The sequence below is a fragment of the Pteropus vampyrus genome, unplaced genomic scaffold (genome assembly GCF_000151845.1).
Source record: "Pteropus vampyrus isolate Shadow unplaced genomic scaffold, Pvam_2.0 Scaffold104, whole genome shotgun sequence".
Lineage (NCBI taxonomy): Eukaryota > Metazoa > Chordata > Mammalia > Chiroptera > Pteropodidae > Pteropus > Pteropus vampyrus.
In genome coordinates this window covers 783,402-808,015 of record NW_011888885.1, presented here as the reverse complement: position 1 = coordinate 808,015, position 24,614 = coordinate 783,402, and the positions used below count along the sequence as shown (strand labels likewise).

Here is a 24,614-nt window from a genome sequence, read left to right as displayed (position 1 = left end):
CACTAGCCAGCTCATTCAGAATCTTGCCGACCATGGTAAGATGGTTTCACTCTGAGTGTAGCTGAATAGGGAGACGGTGGAGTGGTTTCAGCAGGTGAATGATATATTTCGCTTTACATTTTAAAATATCACTACAGTGCTCTGTGGAGAACAGACAGTAATTGGGCAACTGTGAAATTGGGAAGACCAGTTAGGAGTCTATTTTAGTCGTCCAGAAGACAGATGCCAGTTGCCTGAACTAACATGGTAGTGACATTGATGGTGAGTACGGGTAGAATTCTGGATATATTTAACTGCTTTGTTGAGATATAATTCACACGCCACACAATTCACTCGCTTAATGTGTACAATTCAGTGGTTCCTAGTATATGTACAGAATTATGAAACCATCACCACAATCAATTTTAGACCACTGAAATCACCGTGAAGGAAACCCCATACCCTTTAGCAATCACTCCCGCCTCCCCAGTGCTCCCAGCCCAGGGCGACCACGAATCTACCTTCTGTTCCTATAGATTTTCCTATTCTGGACATTTTGTGTAAATGGAGTCATAGAATACGGTCTTTTGTGAATGGCTTCTTTCTGGATATGTTTTGAAGTAGAGCTGAGAGTACTAGCCAAAGGGAGTTGCTGTGGGGCCAATAGGAGATGCCGCCCAGGGGGAGATGGGATAAAATCACACAACCCTTACCATGTGCCAGGCTCTATTCTGAGCACTTTACGTGAATTCACTCCTTTAATCCTCACGGCAACATTCTGAGGGAGGCACTCACATTCCCCATGGTGCAAACTCTCTGACCCAATGACCACAATGGCTCTGAGCCACAGTTTTTATGTTTCCTGAAAGAAAAAAGTAAACTCATCAAACTGTTAGTTTCACTAATGCTGATTCACTTACTTCCAAGTGGTGAGACCCAGAAGGCTGAAAGAGAAGCAAGCAAGTATGTAATTAGAGGTCACATCTCTGCTCCTAAATTTCGTAAACCCCCACCACCCAAAGACTAGGTACAGAGGTAGATCTTTGTATCAGAAAACTCTTTATTTAAAAAATGCTAAGCTCACCACATCCATGTCCAAGAGAGTGAGGATTTGGGTTCAGTAGAATTGGGGCTCTTCAATAAGAGCTCGGTCATCAAAGTGCCGCTTCTTCTTAGTGGAACTAGAGGATTTGCAGGGATGGGCAAATAAGGATGGAAGAAATCGAAAAGGCTTATTTGCTCCCTTCCAATTTATGTTGCAATAATGTCTGTCCCAAAGATCCAGGGAGGGAGCAGTGGAGGGAGGATCGGAGGGTTTGAACACAGAGAATGCAGACTGAGCTCCATTCTATAGGAACAAGGAGACCATTCATCCAGATGTTGCCTGCACTGGGCTGGATGAAACATTAGTCCTACTTACCTGAGAGGCTACAAAGAATTCTCCATTTTCTGTGAAACCAGTAGGACTCCCAATCTCCCCAAGCCCCTTTGTGCATAATTAAATCTCCATAAAAGGACCCAAGTACTCAATATCTGGTTAAACTAAAAGCGGATCTATTCAAAAGACCCCTGGTTTTTCTCATTCCCTCTAGGATGATAACCACAATTATCATTAGAAAGTCGTAAAGGAAGGTGAGAAATAAACCCAGGTTTTAGCCTCTAGAAAATATGACACTTGAGTCATTTTGGCCACCCAATAAGTCAAAGAGATAATACCATGTATTTACACCCACATGTATAAAAAAAGCAAAGGAATATTAATTGAGTACCTATTAAGTTTCCACATACATTATTTCCAGTTTTCATACTAGCCCTTCAGGATGATGTTATTAGCTTCATTTTGAAGACAAATTTTTTATTCTGAAAGGCTAAGTGACTGACCGAACGTTGCGTATCTAGTAAATAAATAGGGATGCCAAGGACTCGAGCCCAAATCTGTGGGACACCAGTACCCGGGATCCTTCCGTGCAAACTTACTGCCTTTCCAAACAACCAATATGGAGGGCTATGGCCACTGGACCCTGCATCTTTCCCTTTGTGTTGTTTGCTAAAATTCTATGGTGTATTTCTTTATTCTGTTCTAAGCACTAAGGTGCCACTCCTGTTGGAGAGAGGCAGGATAGAACACAATCTGTTTTCAGGGATTTTTCATTCACCTTATATACCAAGTACAAAAGAAATAGAATTGCTTCTGTGCATGAGTATGAGTCAGCCCATGAGAAGAACTAGTCTGCCAGCCGGATCCAGATAAGCAAACACCTGCTACATATTGTTCCCCAGAAGCTCTAGAGGCAGGGTATAAGAGAAAAAAAATCGACAATGAGGTCTTAAGTTCTTAAAGTGTTTTACACATTGCAAAAATGGTTTTGCTTGCATCATCTCATTTGATCCTCACAACTGGCTTGTGAAATGGGAGTTACTGTCCTCCTTTTAATCCATGAGGAAACCAGAATAAGGAAAGTCAAATAATTCACCCAATGCTACAAAGCTAATAAGCAGTGGAGAAATGAACTGAACCTAGATCTTCCATATTAAATTCTTTGGTATTTGTGGAAAAACATTAACACACTGACTATCACACCACAGATGCTCAAATCCTTCCTTCCCTGACTCTCCATCTGCTCCTCTTCTAACGCCTGTCAAGTATTTCACAGCAGAGTGCAGGGTTTCTAATAGGGTTAGTGTTCTGTCTTCCCTTTCCCTGTGTGCTCCCTTCTGAAAACTAGCCCAGTACTCTTTCCACCACGCCAACCAGGGATCGCAATACAACTCAGAAGAAAGTCCTCTGTAACCTCCCCCATTTTATAACGGGAATCGCAAAGACACACATGAGTTTAGGGTCTTAACTCCTAAGCCATTGGTCAGACCTGTGTTCCAGTCTCTAGCCCCTCAATCATAGAACTACTTGGAAGGGCTTTTTATAAACACACTTGAAACTCTCCAGGCACATTTCCTTATTCATAGAGGAAGTCCCAGAGGTGGCCACCCAAACTTGTATACTGCCCCAAGGTTAAATATATACAGCACCCCAACCTGTTCATTAGATGAATGTACTATCTTTATCCAGCAACTTTTTTCTGTTCCTCCCACCTTTAGGGAAGCAGCCCAGTGTTTTCTTCTAGAAGACAACATCAGTCCTTATTAAAGTAGAATCCCAAGAACATCTTCTCAGACCGAAGTGCCGAGCTCAGGAAATAGGCACAGAATCTGAAAGGACTGGAGTTAGGAAAGCTAACGTACAGAGGCACCTCAGGGCACCCGGGGGTTATGCCTTTGTTTCATCCATTTGTATCCCAGTCACCATGAACATCTCAGCTGAACATCTACACACTGTCACCATATGGGAGAGTCTCAAGTCATAAACCCCTCCCTTATTCTGACTAACTCATATCCTGCCCCCACCCTCAAATCACGGTTTAACAGTCTCCAGGAGGAATTTGCTGAATCATCAGTGAAGTTCTTGCCTTTCTGAGGCTGCCATTTATTTGGCATCATGTAGACTCTGTGAACAGTAACCATAAAGAAGCTAGTTCTTTTTGGATACTTGCCATGTGCAAATCTGATCACTCACATGGATTTTTTTCTCGTCTTTTGATCCTAGTACCTGGCACATAGTAGGTGCTCAAAAATTTTCAGTTGTAATTTTAAGCCTTGTCTTCAGCTGGCGGGAATAGCAGATGTTGAATTTTAGCACACATATACACATACATTTTGTATGTAGTGCACGCACAGTGTGTAGAAAAAACCTTGAAGTCTTCCAGCAGTTTATACTTTGAGGTACCTTTTGTTGTTGCTGCTGCTGTTCTTATTTTCCAGGCACTGTTGTAGAATTTGGTTGTAGATATAGCCTGACTGTTTTTGTTTTTACACTATTTAATAATATGGAGGTAAGAACGGTGGGATGTTCCTCACTTTCAGTCTTTCTGCCCTTTCCTAGAGCAGATTCCTCCCTTCTCTCCAGAGCCTCTCCTCTCTCTCTCTCACGTTCTCTCGGATACTGCCTATGGAACTAGGAAATGTCACCCGGAATTAGTTATGTTCAGCTACTTCATAAAATGGAATTGCAGAGTAACTGTCATTTGAGTATGGCACGGACGCCAATGTTACAATTTTGGCAGACTTGTCAGGATGCACCACTGGGTTCTGCAATAGTCGAGGGTTCGTGCTGGTGCTGGGACTGGTTCAGGGCCCGTCTAAGAGGTGTGACTATAAACTAATGAGGCTGGCTTTATGTAAACAAACACACCAGAAAGTCTACAATCCAAACGAATGTTATCCTTTAACATAGTCCTCATGGGAGACCCCACACTTGCTCCAACAGTGCCGCCATTGCTCCAAACACTTTTGGATTTGTCCTCAGAGCCAGTTTATGAGAAAATCTGACTCGTTGCTTAGAGTCACACCTGATTTTTGTTCCAAAACAGCATTGCCCAGCGTCATCACCCTCCATGTTCACCAGGCTTGATTTAGAGAGGTTTCCTGAAATCAAATCCACCCTCAAAGGACGAAGATTTGCAACCATTAGGAATATGTAAAGAACAAGCCTTAGGCACCTCTCTAGAATGATCCCCAGATATTTTTATCTGCTTCATTAAAATAGACATACAAACCCCCACCCTGACTTACAGACCTGCTCCTCAAACCTCATCTCATGCTGCTCGCCCCTCATCCACGATATGCCAGCCCCACCAGCCTCCATTCTGTCCCTTCAGTGTGTCACGCTGTCTTACCAGAGGGCCTTCGTATCTGCTATTTCCTATTCTTGGAACGCTTGAATGCTTTAAATCTTGATCATTACATGGTCAACCCCTTCTTTCAGCTTCAGTGTCACATCTTCAACAGAGGTTTTCTCTGGCCACCAAATCCGAAGGCTAAAGTCCCTTTATTTTCATTTTAATTTAATCACATCACTTTAGTTTAATTTTCTACATAGCACTTATTACTATACATTTTTCTTAGTGTTTTTAAGTACTTATTTCCCGTCTCCACTAAGTTAGAATGTAAACTCCACATGAGCAGAACTTGTCTGCCCCATTAATCACCATGTCCCTAGCAAGCAGCAGACTCTCAATGAATGAATTTAATTGAATTGAATGAATCCCAAGGCTACTTCTTTTTAAGGGTATATGTATATTATTTATTTAGAAGGGAATTATTTTACTAAACATTAAGTGATCTTTTCTTATGTTTCCAAATAATTATTTAGACATCAGGTAACCACAGCCTAAGTTAGTCACCTGCTCTGCAAGTTAATAATTATCTTTTCATTCTTTTCTTTTTAATTTTTAAATAGACATACAATACAGAATATATTCTCCCTGTCAAAAAAAAATAAAAGATTATAGATAAAGTTAGAAGATATCTTTGATAACCCACCAACACACACGTGCGTGCACGCATACTCACCATTAGGTCCCTGGCCTTGAATTCTTGCAACATAACCATTCCTAGCCTCTTAAGCTTCGACTGATCTAGAAGATCCACTTCCAAGCTTACTGAGAGTGACTGTTGACAAGAGACTTGTGTTCCTTGCTGCACGGGCCTCTCAGTAGGCCTGCTCCCTGACATAGCAGCTGGCTTCCCCCAGGGCAAATGATGGGGTGGGGGCGGGGGGTGGGGTGGGGAGAGACCAACCAAGCTGGCAGCAACAGTGTCTTTTATAACCTAATCTCAAAAAAGACATATTATCATTTCTCCTGCATCTTGTTGATCACACAGACCAAACCTGCTATAGTGTAGAAGGGTGTGAATTCCAGGAGACAGAGATCACTGGGATTCTCTTGGAAGCTGGGTACCCTACGACCTGTCTAAGATTGTTGAGAATTAAATGTAATAATAGCTTTAAAACATTTCCCTGGCATACTATAAATGGTCAAAAAATTATTAGCCAGTGTAACTCTCAAAATCAAAATAAAATAACCCAAGAGTGTCTAGTAAGTAGAGAATTTAAGTATTTCACCCTTCTGTTGTATAGTTTGTGTTGTAAAAGCACTTTTTAAAGTTCATAGAATATTACGTTCTAAAGCTACACTGTCCAACACAGGAGCCACTAGCCACGTATGACTATTGGGTACTTGAAATGTGTCCAGTCCAAAATGTGTGTTCTAAATGTAACATTTACACTAAATTTTCAAGGCTTCAGTAACATATACAATATATATTATTCTCTTTATTAATATTGATTACATATTAAAATAATATTTTGGATCTATTTAGTTAACTAAAATGTATTATAATTAATTTCACCTATTTCCTTTGGCTTTTTAATGTCACTACTAGGAAATTTAAAATAATGTGGCTTACACTATAGTTCTATCAGATAGCACTGAAAAATTAGCAGAAGATACAGATACCTTATTTCATAGTTAAGCTCCCTGTGACATCATTGGGTGATCTGCTTTGTATTTCCTAAATAATTTCTTCAAGTGCTTTGCATATTGGTTTTAGAGAAAATGTCCATTTGCCCCTTGGAGTTTGGGAGACAGGCAGAAAGTTCCTCTCTGTGTCAGTGGCTCTGGTTTCTTAAAGAAAGAACCACAATTACAACCTAAACTATAGAATATGGAGCTTGTAAATCCACATTCTGCTGGGGAGAAAGCAGACAAAAAAGATTCCAGAGCCCCCTGTCCAGGGTGTAATGAGTTCTAGGAGAAGAAAGTGCCACAGTAATTAAAATGAAACCTTTAATCTCCAAATCTCTAAAATATTTTTGGAACCTGAACTCTCAAAGTCCTTGGAAATAAGTGAAGCCAAAGTGAATTCTGAGTCCTGAACCTTAGCAAGACAGGTAAATTGAAACTTATGATCTGAGTTTTTCTGGTAAGAGAATGTTTGAATTAAAAACATTTAATTATTGGAATACCTCTATATCATTTCTTTTGACGTTCCTACCTGAAAATGAGTCAGTTGGGAGGTTCTTAGAAGGTTGTCACTTATGATCAGCAAAGATAAATTTTATTAACTGCTATTCTTTGTTGCCCAGAGGATATTAGCTTACAATGCAAGGTTTATACCTAAGTGACCTTGTTTTCTCCTTTGAAGTAACAGATAGGGTTGAAATTGACACCATTTCATATATAGCATATTTCTGAATGGTAGCTGCAACATGAAATTTTTATCTAGGGCAAAAATTATTTTTTTAATACCACAACACTATTTTATAAAAACAACTATTTGATTTATTTTTTGTGCCTATAAAAAAACATAACAAACACAGACCAATGGGTATAATAATAATATAAACCTCCAATAATTGAGAGCCTTCTCTGTAAAGACTATCACCAACTTATCACAACTTATGAGACAGGTGCTGTTATTGTGCCATTTTTAGAGATGAGACACTTGGACTCAAGATAGCAGTATAACTGGTTTGGGTCATACATTCACAAGGGGCAGAGCCTGATCTATAACAGGGATCCTCAAGCCCTGAACCACAGACTGGTACCAGTCCGTGGCCTGTTAGGAACCGGGCCACACAACAGGAGGTGAGCGGCAAATGAGAGAATGCAGCTTCATCTGTATTTGCAGCCGCTCCCCATCGCTAGCATCATCACCTCGGCTCCACCTCAGATCATCAGGCATTAGATTCTCATAGGAGCACCGGCCCCTGGTGCCAAAGAGATTGGGGACCGCTGATCTATAAGACCCCAAATCCCTTTTAGCACCTTATCTCCACTTTGGAAATAAGAGTAGATTTCAGCTCAGGATAAGGAAACTCTTTAAAATTAAAGTAAACTCTTTTAAGTTAAAATTTAGAGAAATAGACTAGGCTACCTTGGTGAGTTCCCTTCATGGAGGAAATCATACAAGACCAGGGGCACCATAGGAAAAGGCGCCTAAGGCTGGTTTTAAGGATCCTTCGAACACTGAAATGAAATGCTTGTCTCAATGCCTTGTTTTTCCCATCAATAAAAACAAAAAATTCTAATAACAATAGAAAGTTACTGCTGAATTATAAAATGGCATATCATTAGTAATGGGCAAATGTATTCTTTTTTTTTTTCAAGCAAGCTAAATGAATTGTTCCCTAAAAGACTCAATTAACAATTAAAATTAGTTTATATTTTACCCTCATTAAATTTTCAAGCTCTTAAGCAATTATCAGTTGGGCCCAAATTCACTTACTGTAGGGCAAGGAGGAAATTAAGAAATAGTAAGGCAAGTAAGTGGTTGCTGATCTGTAGGTTAGATTCTGATCGTGAAGAAAATCCACTCAGTCTGATCATTATTTATCTCAGAATTTAAACAGTAACTGTAATTGTATTCTTTGAACACCAAGTGCCCACCGCTCCCCATACTCCCACCCTGTAGCTAATTAGCTAGGCAGGTCTTATAACAAATACCCACTCAGAAACACTGGGTGATAGAAATGCTGTTGATAATTAAACACCACAATAGCATGAAGCCAATTTCAGGAGCTGCCGAATGGTCTTGCCTCAGCCCGACTGCTCACCACACTCACAGACTCTCTATTGTGCTTGCTATATAGTTGCTTGGCTGGAGATGGGATCCACTGCAATAAGAGAGAAAAGACAAAACCTTGAAAATGAATCCAGGAGTTCTGGACTTAAGGGGGAACTATCCAGAGTGTGAAAGTGAAAGGGCAATGGATCCAAGAATAAGAGAAGTGGATGGGCAGGAAAGTCAACCATAAAATAGACATAGACCGGCCAACCAGCCACAGTGAGTTCAGCAATCTGGTGACAAATAGACAGGGACTATAAAACTACAATACATAAATAATAGGTTCATTTGCATCCCTTTTGGTTTAGAGCAAGTTTGCTACGTTTTTTAAGGTGTTTAAGAAAATCTTGGATAATCATCCCGCCTCCCTGGGCCTCAGTTTCTTCATCGTAAAATAAGGAATTTGAAAAAATTCTCATCCTAGGGCGGCAAAAATAGGAATGGGGCTCCCAGAGGGGTCAAAAAGCCTAACCTACCACTTCATTACTCAAGATGAAACTACACAGTCTAATATAATTATCATTTTTACTTGTTTTCGCTTAAAATATATTAACCATGTTTGTTAGGTTGATTATCTCATACTGAATGGATACTTCTATTGGCAGTTATATAGGTCATTAATAATAGGGAGAAAATGATTAATTTATAAGTCAGCTGATTTGGTAGTCAATAAAGAAAATCTTTCAAAAAAGAGTGTTTTATTAAGCTATTAAAAAATCCATAGGAAAAAAATAATAAAAGTTTTGCTGGTGAAATGGCTGGAAACCACTTGCTCAGTCATACCTCTCCAACTCATGCATGGAATTACCTCTAACAGAGTCAAGTGAGGATATTCCCAAGGGTACCTGGGGACTTACCTGATCCCCTACCACAGAAAAAAGAAAAAAAAGAAAAGATTTCTCTTATAACAATTCCTTTAAAAAAAAAAAAAATCTTCGATTTGGGGGAAGTTTTTCCATGTTCCTCTGTAATAGAAGTATTCATTTTAATTTCTAAGTAATGTGCTTTAACCAAAATCTATATGGAAAATTTGATGCTCCAGGAAGATGCACATATCCATTCTGTGGCTTCAGAGATGCTCACTGCACCCACCAACACCACCACCATATTATGCCATGCTACAGGTATCCCAGCTTGAGAAGTGTAGGGATCTAGATGATCATGGAAAACTTACCTGGCCATAAAAATCTGTGGATCTTCTTTGTTAGTCTATGAAGAGGCAAAATGCTTTACCTTAAAGATGTAGAATCCCTTCAACCCTTACAACTCAAATAGCATCAAGCCTACAGCCTAGAAGGAAAAGAAAAGTCTAGAAACAAAACATGTTGTGCTAGAGAAAGCAGGAGAAATTTCAGGCGGAGCCAAGCATAGCTGTCCATCTGAAATGCCACCTGGAATTCACACCAGTAATAACTGTTGTGGATATAAAAATTAATAGGGGGGATTTCATAGTATTAGAAAAATTTATTTTTATAAATCATGTGTCTATCACCCAAGTGTTGACGCATGCATGCAATTCAAACATGAGGCTTACAATAAAAAGCTCACTGAATGACCTAGCAAGGACAATTCCCCCATTTTCTCTATAATTTGGACTGGAAGAGGGAGGGGGAGTGGGTAGAGGGTGTAGTTACTGGGTCAATTAATCAACCTGAAAACTGTGACACAAACTCTGACGCCTAACCTATGTCTAAAAATACACAAATGTATACGAATTTGTTTTAAACTGTCAATGCCTATATTTAGGACCTTCCCAGCAAGGCTATAATGAGACTGTGTTTGCGGGCTTCAGTCATAGCAGACTCTACCATTAATCTGAAGTTAGTTAAATTAACAGCATTTAGTACTGACTTGTCAATCTCACTGCTCCAGGAAATTGCACCTTGAGGCTACTAATATTGCCAATTTTTCCACTGGAGTATGCGCCCGCGTGTGTGTATGTGTATTTTTTTCTCCAGAACCTCCGTGTTCATACACCATCATTGCTTCCCTACGTCCACAGCACTTATATTATCATTTATTCTGGCCTCCTTTAGCCTTCCCGGGGGATTCTGCATAGTGTAGCTGCTCAGTGAAAGAGTTTTTTAGCTTTATATTTATTTGTTTATTTTTCTGTCATGGCTCATGACTGAGGCTTTAAAAAAAACTGTGACAGTATTTAGAGTACATGATTGACTGCTACAGCAACATTCATTAACCATGACAAATCTGCAGCAAAACACAGTCCTGAGTGTTCTAAACAGCGACTTGAAAAAGAAAGAAGAAAGAAAGAAAGAAAAAGAAAAAAAGACCCAACTAATTTTTCATTGACCTCATCTGTAAATAAATTTAGACTGATGGTGAGCAGGGGCAATAATAAATTAGTATTCATTTCCTGTAATTAATGCAAACATGCCTATGAACACAGAGAATATGAATATATAACCACCTAATTTCCATTTCAAAATAGAGCTAACAAATTTTCACTTGAGTTATCTTCATAACATTTTCCCCCTTAATTAGAAGAATGAAATGACTGGATTTCTTTCCCACCCACTAGGGGGAAATACTGTTTTGGTCACGGAGAGTGTCCAATGTATTGGCGACAGATCTGCCAACTTACTCTGATCTGTTTCATTATTTGATCCCCTACCACAGGTCCACGCTGAGGCTGTCTTCTCTTGTTTATCACTAATCAGGAAGGGCTCCTCTGAAGTGACCTAGTGACCACCTAGGCAGGCCCTCACATGCATGAGAGCCACCACAAGAAGCAGCCTCCCAGCCTGACACAGCTGTGAAACCATCTCTCATTGACATGAATGTTCACTCACACAATGGTGGGTTGGGCAAACAACATGATGTGAATCGAATACAGATGATCATGCATTGGGCAAAACAGGAAAATGCTTTACAACCTCTCCTGGCAAGAGAATCTAGTAGAACTTGCTCTCTTGGGCCTGGGCATCTCTGGAGACCTTTCCTATAGTTGGACCACAACCAAAGACCAATGTCAAGTCATCCAGCCATCAGAAGTCACTAGCCCTACTGTGTCTGCATTATTAGAATACTTCGATAGCAATAAATGGATTGATACTAAGAGATTTATGCCACTAAGACACACATACGAAAATGTCTGTGAGCTGGGCAGAAAGTGATAACAGCAGAAAATTTGAATCGGGTTCTACCAAAAAAAAAAAAAAAAGAACAAACAACTTTGGCAGAATACGGCTTGCCTCATTGATGATTTTTCCTAGGGCCTTCCTTGCCCTACAGAGCTTTTGACCTTAAGTGTTTGTTCCTCTGAAGATCATAAAAACAAATGCGTGCAATCTGCTTGGAAGTGGTCTTCATGGATACTTGATGGTGGAATTCTAATTAACTGCGCTAAGCAGCTATGTGGGGTATGTGTGTGACGAGAAGGTCAGAGGGCAATGGGAACATCTTAATTTGAGAGATTTACCATTTAATCTAGTGGTAAATGTCACTAATTAGACCTTATCATAACAAGATGTTAATAACGGACATAGATCCCACTGTCACCAGGTATTTTTCAAAACAGAGTAGATTCTTAGATATCCTGCTGGTGAAGCTGCATTTCCCCAGAAAGACAAAGGAGTCATCCCATTTCTTTCCCTTCAGTTGTCAGCCTGGAAAGCCGAGCAATGCACCTCAACACTCTGGTGCAGGAAGCCCAGGAGAGGGTGAGCGAACTCTCCGCTCAGGTGGAGAATGAAGGATTCAGTCTGGACAACACGGAGAAAGAAAAACAGCTGAAAGCTTGGGAGTGGAGGTATCGGCTCTACAGACGCATGAAAACAGGCTTTGAACATGCCAGTGAGTATAAGCAGAGGACTTCTGCATTTAAATAGCCCAAACCTTGACTTGAGACAGCCAGGCCTTCTTTTACTGATTTTTTTGTAACTCTACAGGGTTGTGGATGGCCGTTGTCAGCCTATTTGGAGCAAGGGCTCTGAGAAGCTGTAAAAGGATCTTTTGTCTTGCTTGATTTTCTGGCTCTTGATAGGTTCTCTGGCCACAGCCATGAAGCTTCAGTGCTGCTGGCCTCCCTCCACCATGTCATAGTCATCTAGCACTTTCCACCGCTAGGCACTAATGCCTAATGACCTGGATGGTCTGAGGCCCTAAGTGGCTATATTTTGGTATGTGGAGGTGGAAAAATATTTGTTCACCTATTGGTCCAGTTTCTGCTTCAAGCTCAAGTTTAAGTTGTTTTCAACTCTCTACAGCAGTTTTTTATATAGTACTTATATAAACCGACCTTCGATTAATACAGGCTACAGAGAACAGTCAATCAACGCATGAATTACGCTTCTGTCTACACTTCCATTCTCATTACCAATTCTTTTTGTTAATTTAAGAAAGCCTTGTTTCTGGATAATACTCACTAGCCCTGGAAGGTACTGCTTAGTGCAGCTTCTGATATAAAAAATATATAAAATTCAAACACTTGTGAAATACTAAACTTTTATTCCGAAAGCAATCTTATTTAAACAACAAAAACTTAGAAATATATTTTAATTTTAAATATAAGGGAAAGGACAGTTCATTAGTTTGGAAATTATCTGCCTCTGCTCCAGGAACCTTAGCTGTGCTAAAGATCAAAGGCAGTGAAAATCTTGTTTCTGAAGTGGTACTGTATACTAAGTACCAAAACTGGGCCTAATCCTTTCTCTTGAAGCAAATAGCTTAAGCAACATTAATGAAAGGTTGCTTTTAATATTAATCTCTTCAGCAATGCTGATACATGTTTGCCGTTTTTAAAAAAAAAAAAAAAGACAAAAGCAATTGTTTTAGTAAATGCATTTGCTATTGTACTTCATTCAGATGAATATTAGAAGTCATATTTTTAGACTTGATATCATTTTCCTTGTAATGTTCTAAATTAACAAATACCTTCTGGGTGTTAAGGAATACCAAAACCATCAGAAATCTTTTTAAAACCTAAAGTTAGTAGACATGGTATTTGCCCATGAATTCTTTCTTAGAAAAGTTCTACTTGATGTAATAGGAGGCAGCATGGGAGCGAGGCAAGTTAACATTCTATACTGGGAAGAGCACAGAATCTGGCATCCAAAGCCAATGGCTTTCATCCCAGCTATGTCTTCATCATGTTCTCAAATGAGTAATTTGGCCTCTTTGGGCTGCAGCTTTCTCATCCTAAAAGAGCAGTTGCTATACTTGCCCTTTCTACACAATGGGGTTGCAAAAAGTCTCCAGTGAAATGATTTACGAGAAAGTACTTTATGAAATGTAATGGTCTCCATCTACAAAGTTGGTTCCTGCTAACACTTTCTGGCCTCCTCTCCGCTGGTCCAGCTGATCTCCAGAATACTTTGGGAAGGCTTGACTGGTATTATGTACCCCTTCGGAAGATGTTCTAATGATCAAATAAGACCAAGATGGCAACAAATAAAGGCCATTGAGACTTCTAATGAAAGTGTTCAAAAGCAAAAGCTATTAGGCTCTACAAACAAATGTTTCCATAGTATATGTTTCAGGGTATCCATCAAAAAGGCAAGAACATTGTTTGAAAAGGATTCACTATGTTAAGATCCTTATGTTTTTCCTTCTGTCCCAGGAGCCCCCGAGGTGCCAACCAACGTCTGTCTCGCGGTAACGGGCAGCACATCACTCACTGTCAGCTTTCAAGAGCCTCTTAGTGTCAACGCAGCTGTAGTGACCAGATATAAAGGTACTGGGCTCCAGATATTTTTTTTCATTGCTCCTTAAAAAACAATCCATTGTTTGGCGATCAGTTGTGCATTTTCTGTTTGTTTTCTTGCTAATAGGCTGTTTTTTCATCCCATTTACTTTTGGAGTTGAAATAGTTCCACGGGCACTCATGAATAGAGTGATAAGTCACAGAAAGGATGAACCACAAGACCGGGCTGTCATTCTAAGCCCCTCAATTAATATTAATATCCCAAGCCTGTTTGCATAGGGCCTGCTCTGTGCGTATCATAGGGATGGATACAGGGCTGAGTAGTACACACTGAAGAATCAGCCTGGATCCAAGGAGCTTAGAGGCTGGGATTTGGAACATACTAAATAGCGGGGCATATAAATTGATAGCTGTAATAGCAGGTAACCAGCATTGTGGATTTTTTTTTTTTTAACCAGTAATAACAGATACAGTGTGCATTGGAGGTCAGAAAGACCCCAGGGTGGTGGTGGCATTTGGGTCTAGCTTTCAAAGATAGCTAGAATTTGAACCAGAAGATAAAGTAAACTCTAAGTGAAGAGAACAGTGAGCACAGGTATAAAAGCAAGAACATGCTAAGATAAGTAAAGAAGAATAAAGGGAATGTGTCGAAGAAAGAGAGAATAGCATGGCTCCAAGGGAGGGAAGGAGAGGATTCGTGCCAAGGTGCAGGGAAATGTAAGATTAGAGGGAAATTAGGGTCAGGAGATTAAGAGTAGGGTGAGGCTTGAAATAAAGACTAAGGATTTTAGGTTTTATTTGATGAACCCTGCAGGCCACTAGTAAGGACAAGAGCAGAGAACTGAAAGATTTAAGTGGCAACACTGTGTATGAAGTATTGGAAGACGTGGATTTAGAATAAGGAGATGAATTAGGAAGATATACAGAAGAGAGGTCATGACAGCCAGCATGACCTCTCGGAGAAAAAAGAGAGAGCCCAGAGGAGAAAGATATTTCGGAGATGTTATCATAACAGCCAAGGCTTACAGGGCACCTACTATGTGCTGGATACTGTTTAAAGTCTTTATATTAACTCTATTTAAGCTTCACAACAACCTTATGAGGTAAGTACTGTTACGATTCCCATTTTGCAGATGAGGAAACTAAGGCAATGATGTTAAGAAATTTGTCTAAAGGCTCACGGCAGAGCCAGAAGTACCTCATTATGTTGAAGTATGAATGTGGTAGACAAAAAAAAAGAAAGAAGTCTCTTTTCCTGATTCATGAGGATATATGGAAATACCCTGAACAGTTCTAAAAACTGATAAAGCTCTGCAAGTGTATTCCAAGATGCCAGGCCACAACACAGAATTTTTGTGTACTGTTGCTCCCTTGGGCCACAAAAAAAGTAGTGTTTGTGCTTCCTTTCTCCCTCCCAGGGCTTGTTGCCAGGAGAACCTCCTATCTGCAAACATTAACTCTGCCCACACTCCGTAGCTTCCTAAGGTGCTTCTAGATAAGTCCATTCTCTGTTTATAATACCTTACTTAGGTAAGACAGCCTTGAGTTGGTTATCACTTTGGGTCTAAGAGAAGGCAGCCTGAGAGTACTAGCAACAACAGATAAAAGAAGCCACCCAGAATGACCTCTCACAGCCATCCTTTGCTACAGTTCTGACACTTTCTCTTGGTTGTCTCATCTGCCAAGACTTTCCAAAATTCAGAGCCAGTGTTCACAGGCAACGTCAGACATGGGCATTTTCCTCTCTTTCTACATCTCTTCCACTCAGAGTTTTGATGAAGGGGTTTAATCAACGCTGTCCAACTTGACATTTTCTTCTTACGTTTGATTAGTGAGCTATCAGGAGCTAATTTATCCAGACTGTCAGCTAGTTAATACTTGGCCACGATGTCAGAAAATTCTATCAGCATTCACATATTAACGAGTCTCATCTCAGGAGACTTGCATTTGGGTGAGGTTGAAACGAAAGGTCACAAGTGGGTTCTGTTACTGACTGGAGGAGATTAATTAAGCATTATGAATAGAATTGTCTGTTGCATTACAGAGTAGATTTCCTTATGTTAATTTATAAGGTCATAAATTGAGTCCTTAACCTGACCACTCTCAAGGGTTATTTAAAACAGCTGGTGGCCTACTGTACCCAGAGACAGAAGGACAGTTTTTAATTCAGGGTTGAAGTAATTATTTAATTATGGAAATATTAGCAAAATTACCCTGAGACAAGACTAATTATTTTCTTTGCTTTATAAAAGAAGAAAAAACAATTGAGAAATCTGCAGGATGAAACGACAATTATCTAATTGGTTAGAGAGAAGGCTTAACCCTGCAGTATTTAGGGTCTGGCAAAAACATCTCACACTGTTCTCCAGAATTTCTGGGTTCAGCAAAACCTCAAGCCTATTTTGACAACTGGTTGTTTTCCCCCTTCATGCATGAGCCAGTGTTTGAAAGAAAATCTGAACCCTGTTTCTCACTTGTTTACACTCAACTCATCAACATGTTGGGTTTTTTAAGAGTTTGTTGATATTCAGGAACCTTTTTAAGAGCATCTCTTTATAAGTCTTCTTCAGGCCCCGGGGTGGGGGTGGGGCTACCAAGCCAGTTGCCATCACAACTTGGATATGAAAGGTGTCAATTCCAGCTTAAAACTCTGGAAACAGTTCAGGGTGAGACCCACTGGATTTTTCTGCCTGCCGCTCCCCTGAATGCAGGAAAATGGGGCTAAGAGAGCTACTGTCTGTTTTTAGGTGTTTTCTCCACTAATTTAATGAGCTCTTTTGGTCCCATCTCACCAGTTGTCATAGTTTACAAAGCAAAACTAGAGTTAGTTCAGATGCTTTGGATAATCACCAGAACTCTCCTTCCACAGTCTCTCCTCGCTGCCTTGGATAATGTGCCTGATGCTCTCATTTGCAGAACGTATGTCATTTCTCTGCAGGCCCAAAGGAGAAAACATTTTCGAAAGTTATTTTGCTGCTCTTTGCAAGGTTTGGGGTGGATAGGAAGGTATCCTATAACAGGTGCAGTAAGGCATCTGTTTACCATCCATAGGATGAATTATTTTCTGGCTTTTTAAAAAGCGGGCCTTGGAGCAGTCACACTTTGGGGTTTGCCAATTACAAGATGCTGCAATAGGTGCTCCAGTGCGTGTGGGCAGTACCCTGGTTTGGACGGTGCCCTTCCCCACCTCTTTTCCTGCCTTGTTTCCCTAACTGATTAGAAACCGCCACCCTAATTCCTTTCTATAAAGGCTTGTAAAAGTAAATTATTTAACTGCTCATCATTTGGTAGCATTTTTTTTTTTTTTAATTAAAAAGCATTCCTTCTTGTAGAGGTTTTCAGGACCTTTCAGGAGCTGGTAGTGTATCTGCTTCTGCAAAGACCAGGTGGTTGCTTCTACCAACCAACACCTTCAATCTCTTTCTCAGGAGAGGAAGCCAAAGAATTCCAGGAAGATGTCTGGTAGCATTACGACTTCTAGGAGGGAGAGTCCACCATTTGTACATTAAAACCCTCAGGGCTGATCATTTATAATGATAGTGCAAACTTGATGACTTGGTCACTTGGGCCATCATTCCGTAAGAGCTAAGAAAAACCTGATTTCATAGGGCTTGGATACACATTGTTTAGTTATTTAAATTATTTTTATGACTTCTATTATTTTTTCCACCTACACCTTGTAGTTGGAAAGATATTGGTCTACCAAGAAAAATGCACTGCATTAGAGAATATAATTATTTTCCATGTTTAATTAATTGAAAAATTAATCTCATCATAAGCATGAGGTAGCTACCCTCGTTACTAGATTGAAGTGATATAATTCCATGAAGCAAAAAGATTTATAACCTCATTTAGCCTGTCTAGGCAGGAGTAAAGCCAAAAGTTTGCAGATGATAACAACTAGGAGAGGCAGAAGTTATGTCCAGAGGAAATGAAACTCAGTGATTTAACATATTTTGCTTGTGAGTAAAAATGTAGAAGTGGGTTGAGTGACTAAATGTATGATGGGGATAAACAGCAGGGCCAGTGAGAATGAGAGAAAGGCAACGCTCAGCCATGACAGCCTTTGTGGCTTTAGTCCTCCTAAGTACCTCCCCTAGTTGCCGAGTTGTCAGGATCCAGCCAGTTTACTTTCCAGCCGTCTTGTGATTCACCTGAAAATCTTTCTCCACTAAGATATGTTTTATAAAGCATAGCTTTTTTGCATTTTCTTTTTTTGGGAGAAAAATTTTAACCCTCAAACAATACAGTACAGGGTTGTATAAGAGAAAAAGTCGAGATTTACTCTTTCCCCAATATCTCATCCCTACCATCACGTTAATCTCTGTCATGAGTTTAATGTATTTCCTTACAAATCCTTTCTTGATGCATGTACACACACACACACACACACACACAAATGTATAGTTTTATTTGTGTATTCTAAAATAAATATTATCACACTATTTGTCCGATTCTACAACTAGATTTTTTTCAACTCAACAATATACTATATGTATCATATACATCTTTTTTATGTCAGTATGTTTGATCTTCATTCTTTTTAATAGTTGTATAGTATTCTTATTCTTTAGATAGAGGCACTATATTTAATGGTTCTCCTACTCATGGACATAGATTGTTTCACTTTTTTTCCCTACTATGTAATATTGCAGTCCTCGTATAGGCGTACCTTGAGATAGTACAGGTTCAGTTGCAGACGACTGCAATAAAGCAAATATCACAGTAAAGCAAGTCACACAAATGTTTTGGTCTCCCAATGTACATAAAAGTTATGTTTACACTATGCTGTAGTCTATTAAGTGTTCAATAAAATTAGGTCTAAAAAACAAGGTACATATCTTAATTTAAAAATACCATATTGCTAAAAAATGCTAACCATCATCTGAGCCTTCAGTGAGTCGTATCTTTTTGCTGGTGGAAGGTCTCGATGTTGATAGCTGATAACTGATTAGAGTGGTGGTTGCTGAAGGATGGGGTGGCTGTGGTGATTTCTTAAAATAAGACAACAATGAAGTGTGCATAGTGATTAACTCTTTCTTTCACGAACAATTTTGCTGTTTGATAGCATTCTACCCACAGTAGAACTTTTTAAACAATTGGAGTCGATCCTTTCAAACCCTGTTGCTGCTTTATCAACTAAGTTTATGTAATATTCTAAATCCTTTATTGTCATTTAGACAATGTTCACATCATCTTCACCAGGACTAGATTCCATCTCAAGAAACTACTTTCTTTGCTCACCTATAAGAAGCAACTCCTCATTAGTTAAAGTTTTAGCATGATATTGCAGCAATTTAGACACATCTTCAGGCTCCACTTCTAATTCTAGTTCTCTTGCTGTTTTTACCACATCTGCAGTTACTTCCTCCGCTGAAGTCTTGAACCCCTCAAAGTCATCCAAAAGGGTTGGAATCAACTTCTTCCAAACTCCAGTGTTGATATTTTGATCTCTTCCCATGAAACACAAATGTTCTAATAGGATTTAGAATGATGACTCCTTTCCAAAGGTTTCAATTTACTTTGTCCAGGTCCATCAGAAGAATCACTATCTATGGCAGCTATAGTCTTACAAAATGTATTTCTTAAATAATAAGACTTTAAAGTCAAAGTTACTCCTTGATTCATGGGCTACAGAATGCATGTTGTTAGCAGCCATGAAAAGAACATTAATTTCATTGTCCATCTCCATAAGAGCTCTTGGCTGACCAGATGCATTGTCAATTAGCAGTAATATTTTGAATGGAATCTTTTATTCTGAGCAGTAGGTGTCCACGGTGGGTTTAAAATATTAAGTAAACCATGTTGTAAACAGATGTGCTATCATCCAGGCTTTGTTGTTCCATTTATAGAGTATAGGCAGAGTAGAATTAGCATAATTCTTAAGGGCCCTAGGATTTTTGGAATAGTAAACAAGCACTGGTTTCAACTTAAAGACATCAGTCACATTAGCCCATAACAAGACAGTCAGCCTGTTCTTTGAAGCTTTGACTTCTCTCTAGCTGTAAAAGTCCTAGATGGCATCTTTTCCAATGTAAGGCTGTTTTGTCTATGTTGAAAATCTGTTGTTTAGTGTATCTAACTTTATTAGTTATCTTAACTAGATCTTCTGGTTAATTGCTGCAGCTTCTACATCAGCACTTGCTGCTTTATCTTGCATTTTTATGTTATGAAGATGACTTCTTTCCTTAAACCTTACAAACCAAGCTCTACTAATTTCAAATTTTTCATCTGCAGCTTCCTTATCTCTTTCAGCCTTCATAGAATTGAAGAGTTAGGGCCTCGCTCTAGATTAGGTTTAGGCTTAAGGGAATGTTGTGGCTAGTTTGATCTTGTATTGAGACCACTAAAACTTTCTCCAGATAAGCAATAAAGCTGTTTCACTTTCTTATCATTCCTGTGTTCACTGGAGTAGCACTCTTAATTTCCTTCGAGAACTTTTCCTTTGCATTCACAATTTGGCTATATGGTACAAGAAGCCCAGCTTTCAGCCTGTCTTGACTCTCAACATGCCTTCCTCACTAAACTTAATCATTCTTAGCTTTTGATTTAAAGTAAGAAAACATGTGACTCTTCATTCAAAATGTCTCAGTAATTTGTACACATGTTGTCTTCTAAATGAATTTTAGTATTGGCCTGTCAAGTTTAATTTTTAAAATCTTGTTGAGCTAACCTCATATTCCTAAATTAATTTGGGGAGACTCCCCATCCATCACATCTTCCTAACCAAGTTGCATTTTACATATTCAATGATAATGTTCTTTATGTGGATCTTCTATACTTCCTGTTAAGTTTCATTCTGGATATATTTTACAGTTTTTGTGACTATTATGAGTGAACTTTCTTTTAAAGATATTCTCTAATTGACTATTAAAGGATAGTAGAGGAGCTATTGTTTTTGTTTTTGTTTTTTTATCTTTAGTTGGTTGCTTTATTGAACTTAGTAGTAGCTTTTTTTTCAGTAGATTGTCTTGCATGTCATGAAAAAGTTTTCTTTTACAGTTTCTTCAAGGAAGGATCGATTTTTCCCCTTCCTTTCTAATATTTTTCTTTTTTGGATCTCACTTCATTAATTAGGATCAGTGTGAGTTCTAGTTCCTACAACATTATGAATGGTAACTTAGATAGTAGGTGTCTTCTCTTAACTGTATTTGTCAACATGCATCTAATACTTTACCATTAAACATGTCTACTGCATGTTTCTGGTAGGCCTTTTACCAAATTAAGGAAGTTTCATTTGGATTATGATTATTGATATAGTGCTGATATTGATTAAGGAAGTTTCATTTGGATTATGATTATTGATATAGAACACAATTTTTAAATTTCCTGTCTGACTCTTTTTCAGAAGTCATGTATTTGGGCCCTCCTTTTTGAATTGTTGAACATTTGTCTATTTTATTGGTTTGTCTGGAGAACTAATTTTTTTTGGTGATATATAAAACCTACTTCTTGCTTATTTCCTATTTTATTAATTAATTTCTGGTTTTAGTTTTGCCAATCCTACTACTTTCTGTGGGTTTATTTTATTCTTTCCTACTGTTGTGTATTTATTTGAAAACTTAATTTACTTGTTTCTTTATTTTTCCTGTTTTATAATCCATGGATTTAAAGCTATAATTTCCCCTATTATTTTGTCAATATCCAAAAAAGGCAAAAATGCAGTGCTATAATTATCATTTATTTATAAATAATTCATAATGTATTTCATTTCCACTTCAACCAGTTTTTAGATGAGTCATTTTAAATTTCTAAGTGGCTGTATTTTTTTTACTATATTTTTAGTGCTAATTTCTAATTTTATTATAAGAAAAATTTTAAATGTAGACTCTATCTTATTGATTTTTTTTTTAATTCTTATTTGTAGCTAACCAATGAATCAGTTGTATATGTACCATATTTGATATTTGAAAAAAAAAAACGTGTAAACTCCCTTGGGTAAAAAGTATGAATATGTGTGTTGTTTAAATCCCTGTTCTTTTCTAAAATATTTGTCCTTGGAACTTTGATGTCTGAGAAGCTGCTTTGTCTTGCTCAATGCTATTACCTCAGTTGCTATTTTGTCTGTAATTAACATTGCTATTTACATGTTTCCATTTGCCTGCTGTCTTTTTGTCCCTTTATTTTCATCCTTTCTATGGCATTTGAAATACATTAATTTCTTGTAAAGAGTATATAGTTAAATTTATTGACCGAATCTGAGAGTCTATCTCTTTTTATATACACTTTTTAATTCGGTTTGTCCAAAGCGATCTAAGAATGAGATTTTAAAAAAACAAATTTGTTCTGAGAGGTTTATAATGAAAAAGCAACAGTTATTTGCTCCATTCTTCCAATCCTTCTCCTCAAAGCTAGACACTCTTAACTCCTTTAGTTCTCATAGTTATCTATCTATTTTAATTAATATGCTCCTATGGCTATTTCTTGATTTATCGATTGCGGGTCTTAGGTATGCAATTACAACTAGAACAGAAAAGAATTTAACTATCTCATAACACCATACTCAACTACCTTATTCTCTCAACATAATTATATTTCCATTTTTAGCTAAGTCAACAATGTTTAGACTGACTGTGTAAGTTTTTGACATTACAGAGTCAAGTAATGTACTATGATTGTATTTCCTTTCCTTTATTTTCTCTCCAAATCTCTAATTACCCTTTTTTCACACCCTACTTGCCATTATCATATTCGAAATTCATTTCAAATGATCCTTTCAGAGTAGTACCTATTTTTCTCGAGTAGTTCTTATTTTCCTTCCCAGAGTTCTCTCTGCTCATGTTCCACTGTATAATAACTCATTAGGTTTGCATTAGGAAAATGTATATTAAAATGAAAATGAAATATTACTACATGCCTATCACAGTAGTGAGAAAAAAATTTTAAATAGTAATAACACCAAATAGTAAAAATGCAGAGAAATCAGATCACTCATATGTTGCTGGTGGGAATGCAAAATAATACAGGACCTCCTAAAAATAAAAAGTTTCTTTAAAAACTAGACATGCAGCTACCATACATCCTACCAATTACACTAATGGGTATTTATCCCAGTGAAAGGAAATTTTATGTTTACATAAAAACCTGTACACAAATGTTTATAGCAGCTTTATTTGTAATAACCAAAATCTGGAAACAATTTAAATGTCCTTGAATTGGTGAATAATTAAACAAACTGTGGTACATTCATGCCATGAAATATTACTTAGCAATGAAAAGGAACACATTATTGATAAACTTAACCTGGATGAATCTCCAAAGAATTATACTGAGTGAAAAAGCCAACCGAAAAAGACTACCTAGTGTACTATTCCATTTATATAACACTCTTGAAATGGCTAAATTATGGAAACAGAGAACATATTAGTGGTTACTGAGGATTAAAGAGGAAATGAGGAGGAGAGAAATGGGTATTTATGGCTCATTTTTTTTTGTTTTCTAGCTAATTAATTATTTTAAAATACTTTGTTAACCTTTTAAAGGATTTGGAGAGAAAAAGGATGGGAAGCATATGTGTCAGTTTAGCATCTTGATCCAATCTCCAAGTCACTTCTCTTTATTTTCCAGACTGTATGCTCAGTAAACATGACCTAATGCTAATATTCACCTAAGCCAACATACTTATAAAAGCATAGCTACTATTTTAAAAAATTATATGTTATGTAGGGACGAATGTGAAACTGGGTTTTTATATCAGCTGGTGAAGGATTATTCCTGACACTGATTTCTTCTTCTTTCTGTTGTATTTGGAAAACCATAGATCCATAAAATAATAAGCAGTTTTTGGAATGTATGAGTTTTTCCCTAAGGTACGAGTTCCTTGAAGGCAGAAATCTTGTCTTTTCATTTTTCCACTTCACCTCCTGCATTCCAGGAACCTTGGCTTTCTTTCTGTCTTAAAACATTTCCCCCATCACAGGACATTTGCACATGATGATCCTTCTGCCTGGAACAGTAGCTCTCCCATGCCCCGCTCACTGACTGTTCAGCTCTCTATTAAAAATCATCTCTTCAGAGAAGCATATTGTAAGCATTTTATATAAATCAAGCTTATGATAAGTTCTATCATGACTTTCACCTTTTCTTCAAAGTAATGTTCACAGCTTGCAAGCATCTTTATTTCTATGGTTTATTTTTTAAGTTTAAATAGATTGATTATAGAGCTTCTTAGAGTCTTTAATATCTAATATATCTAATAAATTATTTCCTAAATTTAATTTGACTATCACTGGATGTTTCATGGGAATGAAGTTTTATAAAACCCTGAGAATATTTTTAAAAGGAACTCTCAAACTAAGCTGTACATTAAAATCGCCTGCCTTAGGATCCGTGCCAGGGTCCCTTCCAAGACCAATCAAATCTGAGTCGTTACAGGGTAAGGACCCAAGCATAGCTATTTTTAAAGAACGACTAAGTGAGTCTAACATGCAACTATGCTGTGAATGTGCAGTCATATTTTTAATATCTGTTCCTCCCATCAGACCGTTAAGCCTCAGGTGAGCAGGGACGT

The 24,614-nt window shown here is 38.1% G+C and overlaps 1 protein-coding gene across 1 annotated transcript in view; it reads left to right on the top strand.

Moving 5' to 3' along the window:
• ANKFN1 (ankyrin repeat and fibronectin type III domain containing 1) overlaps positions 1–24,614 on the top strand; it is a 342,813-nt gene that overhangs the window by 243,835 nt on the left and 74,364 nt on the right. Inside the window, exons 6-7 of the mRNA XM_011365098.1 lie at positions 12,061–12,255; positions 14,021–14,134. Of these exons, the coding sequence (XP_011363400.1) occupies positions 12,061–12,255; positions 14,021–14,134 (309 nt within the window). The remainder of the gene's footprint in view (positions 1–12,060; positions 12,256–14,020; positions 14,135–24,614) is intronic.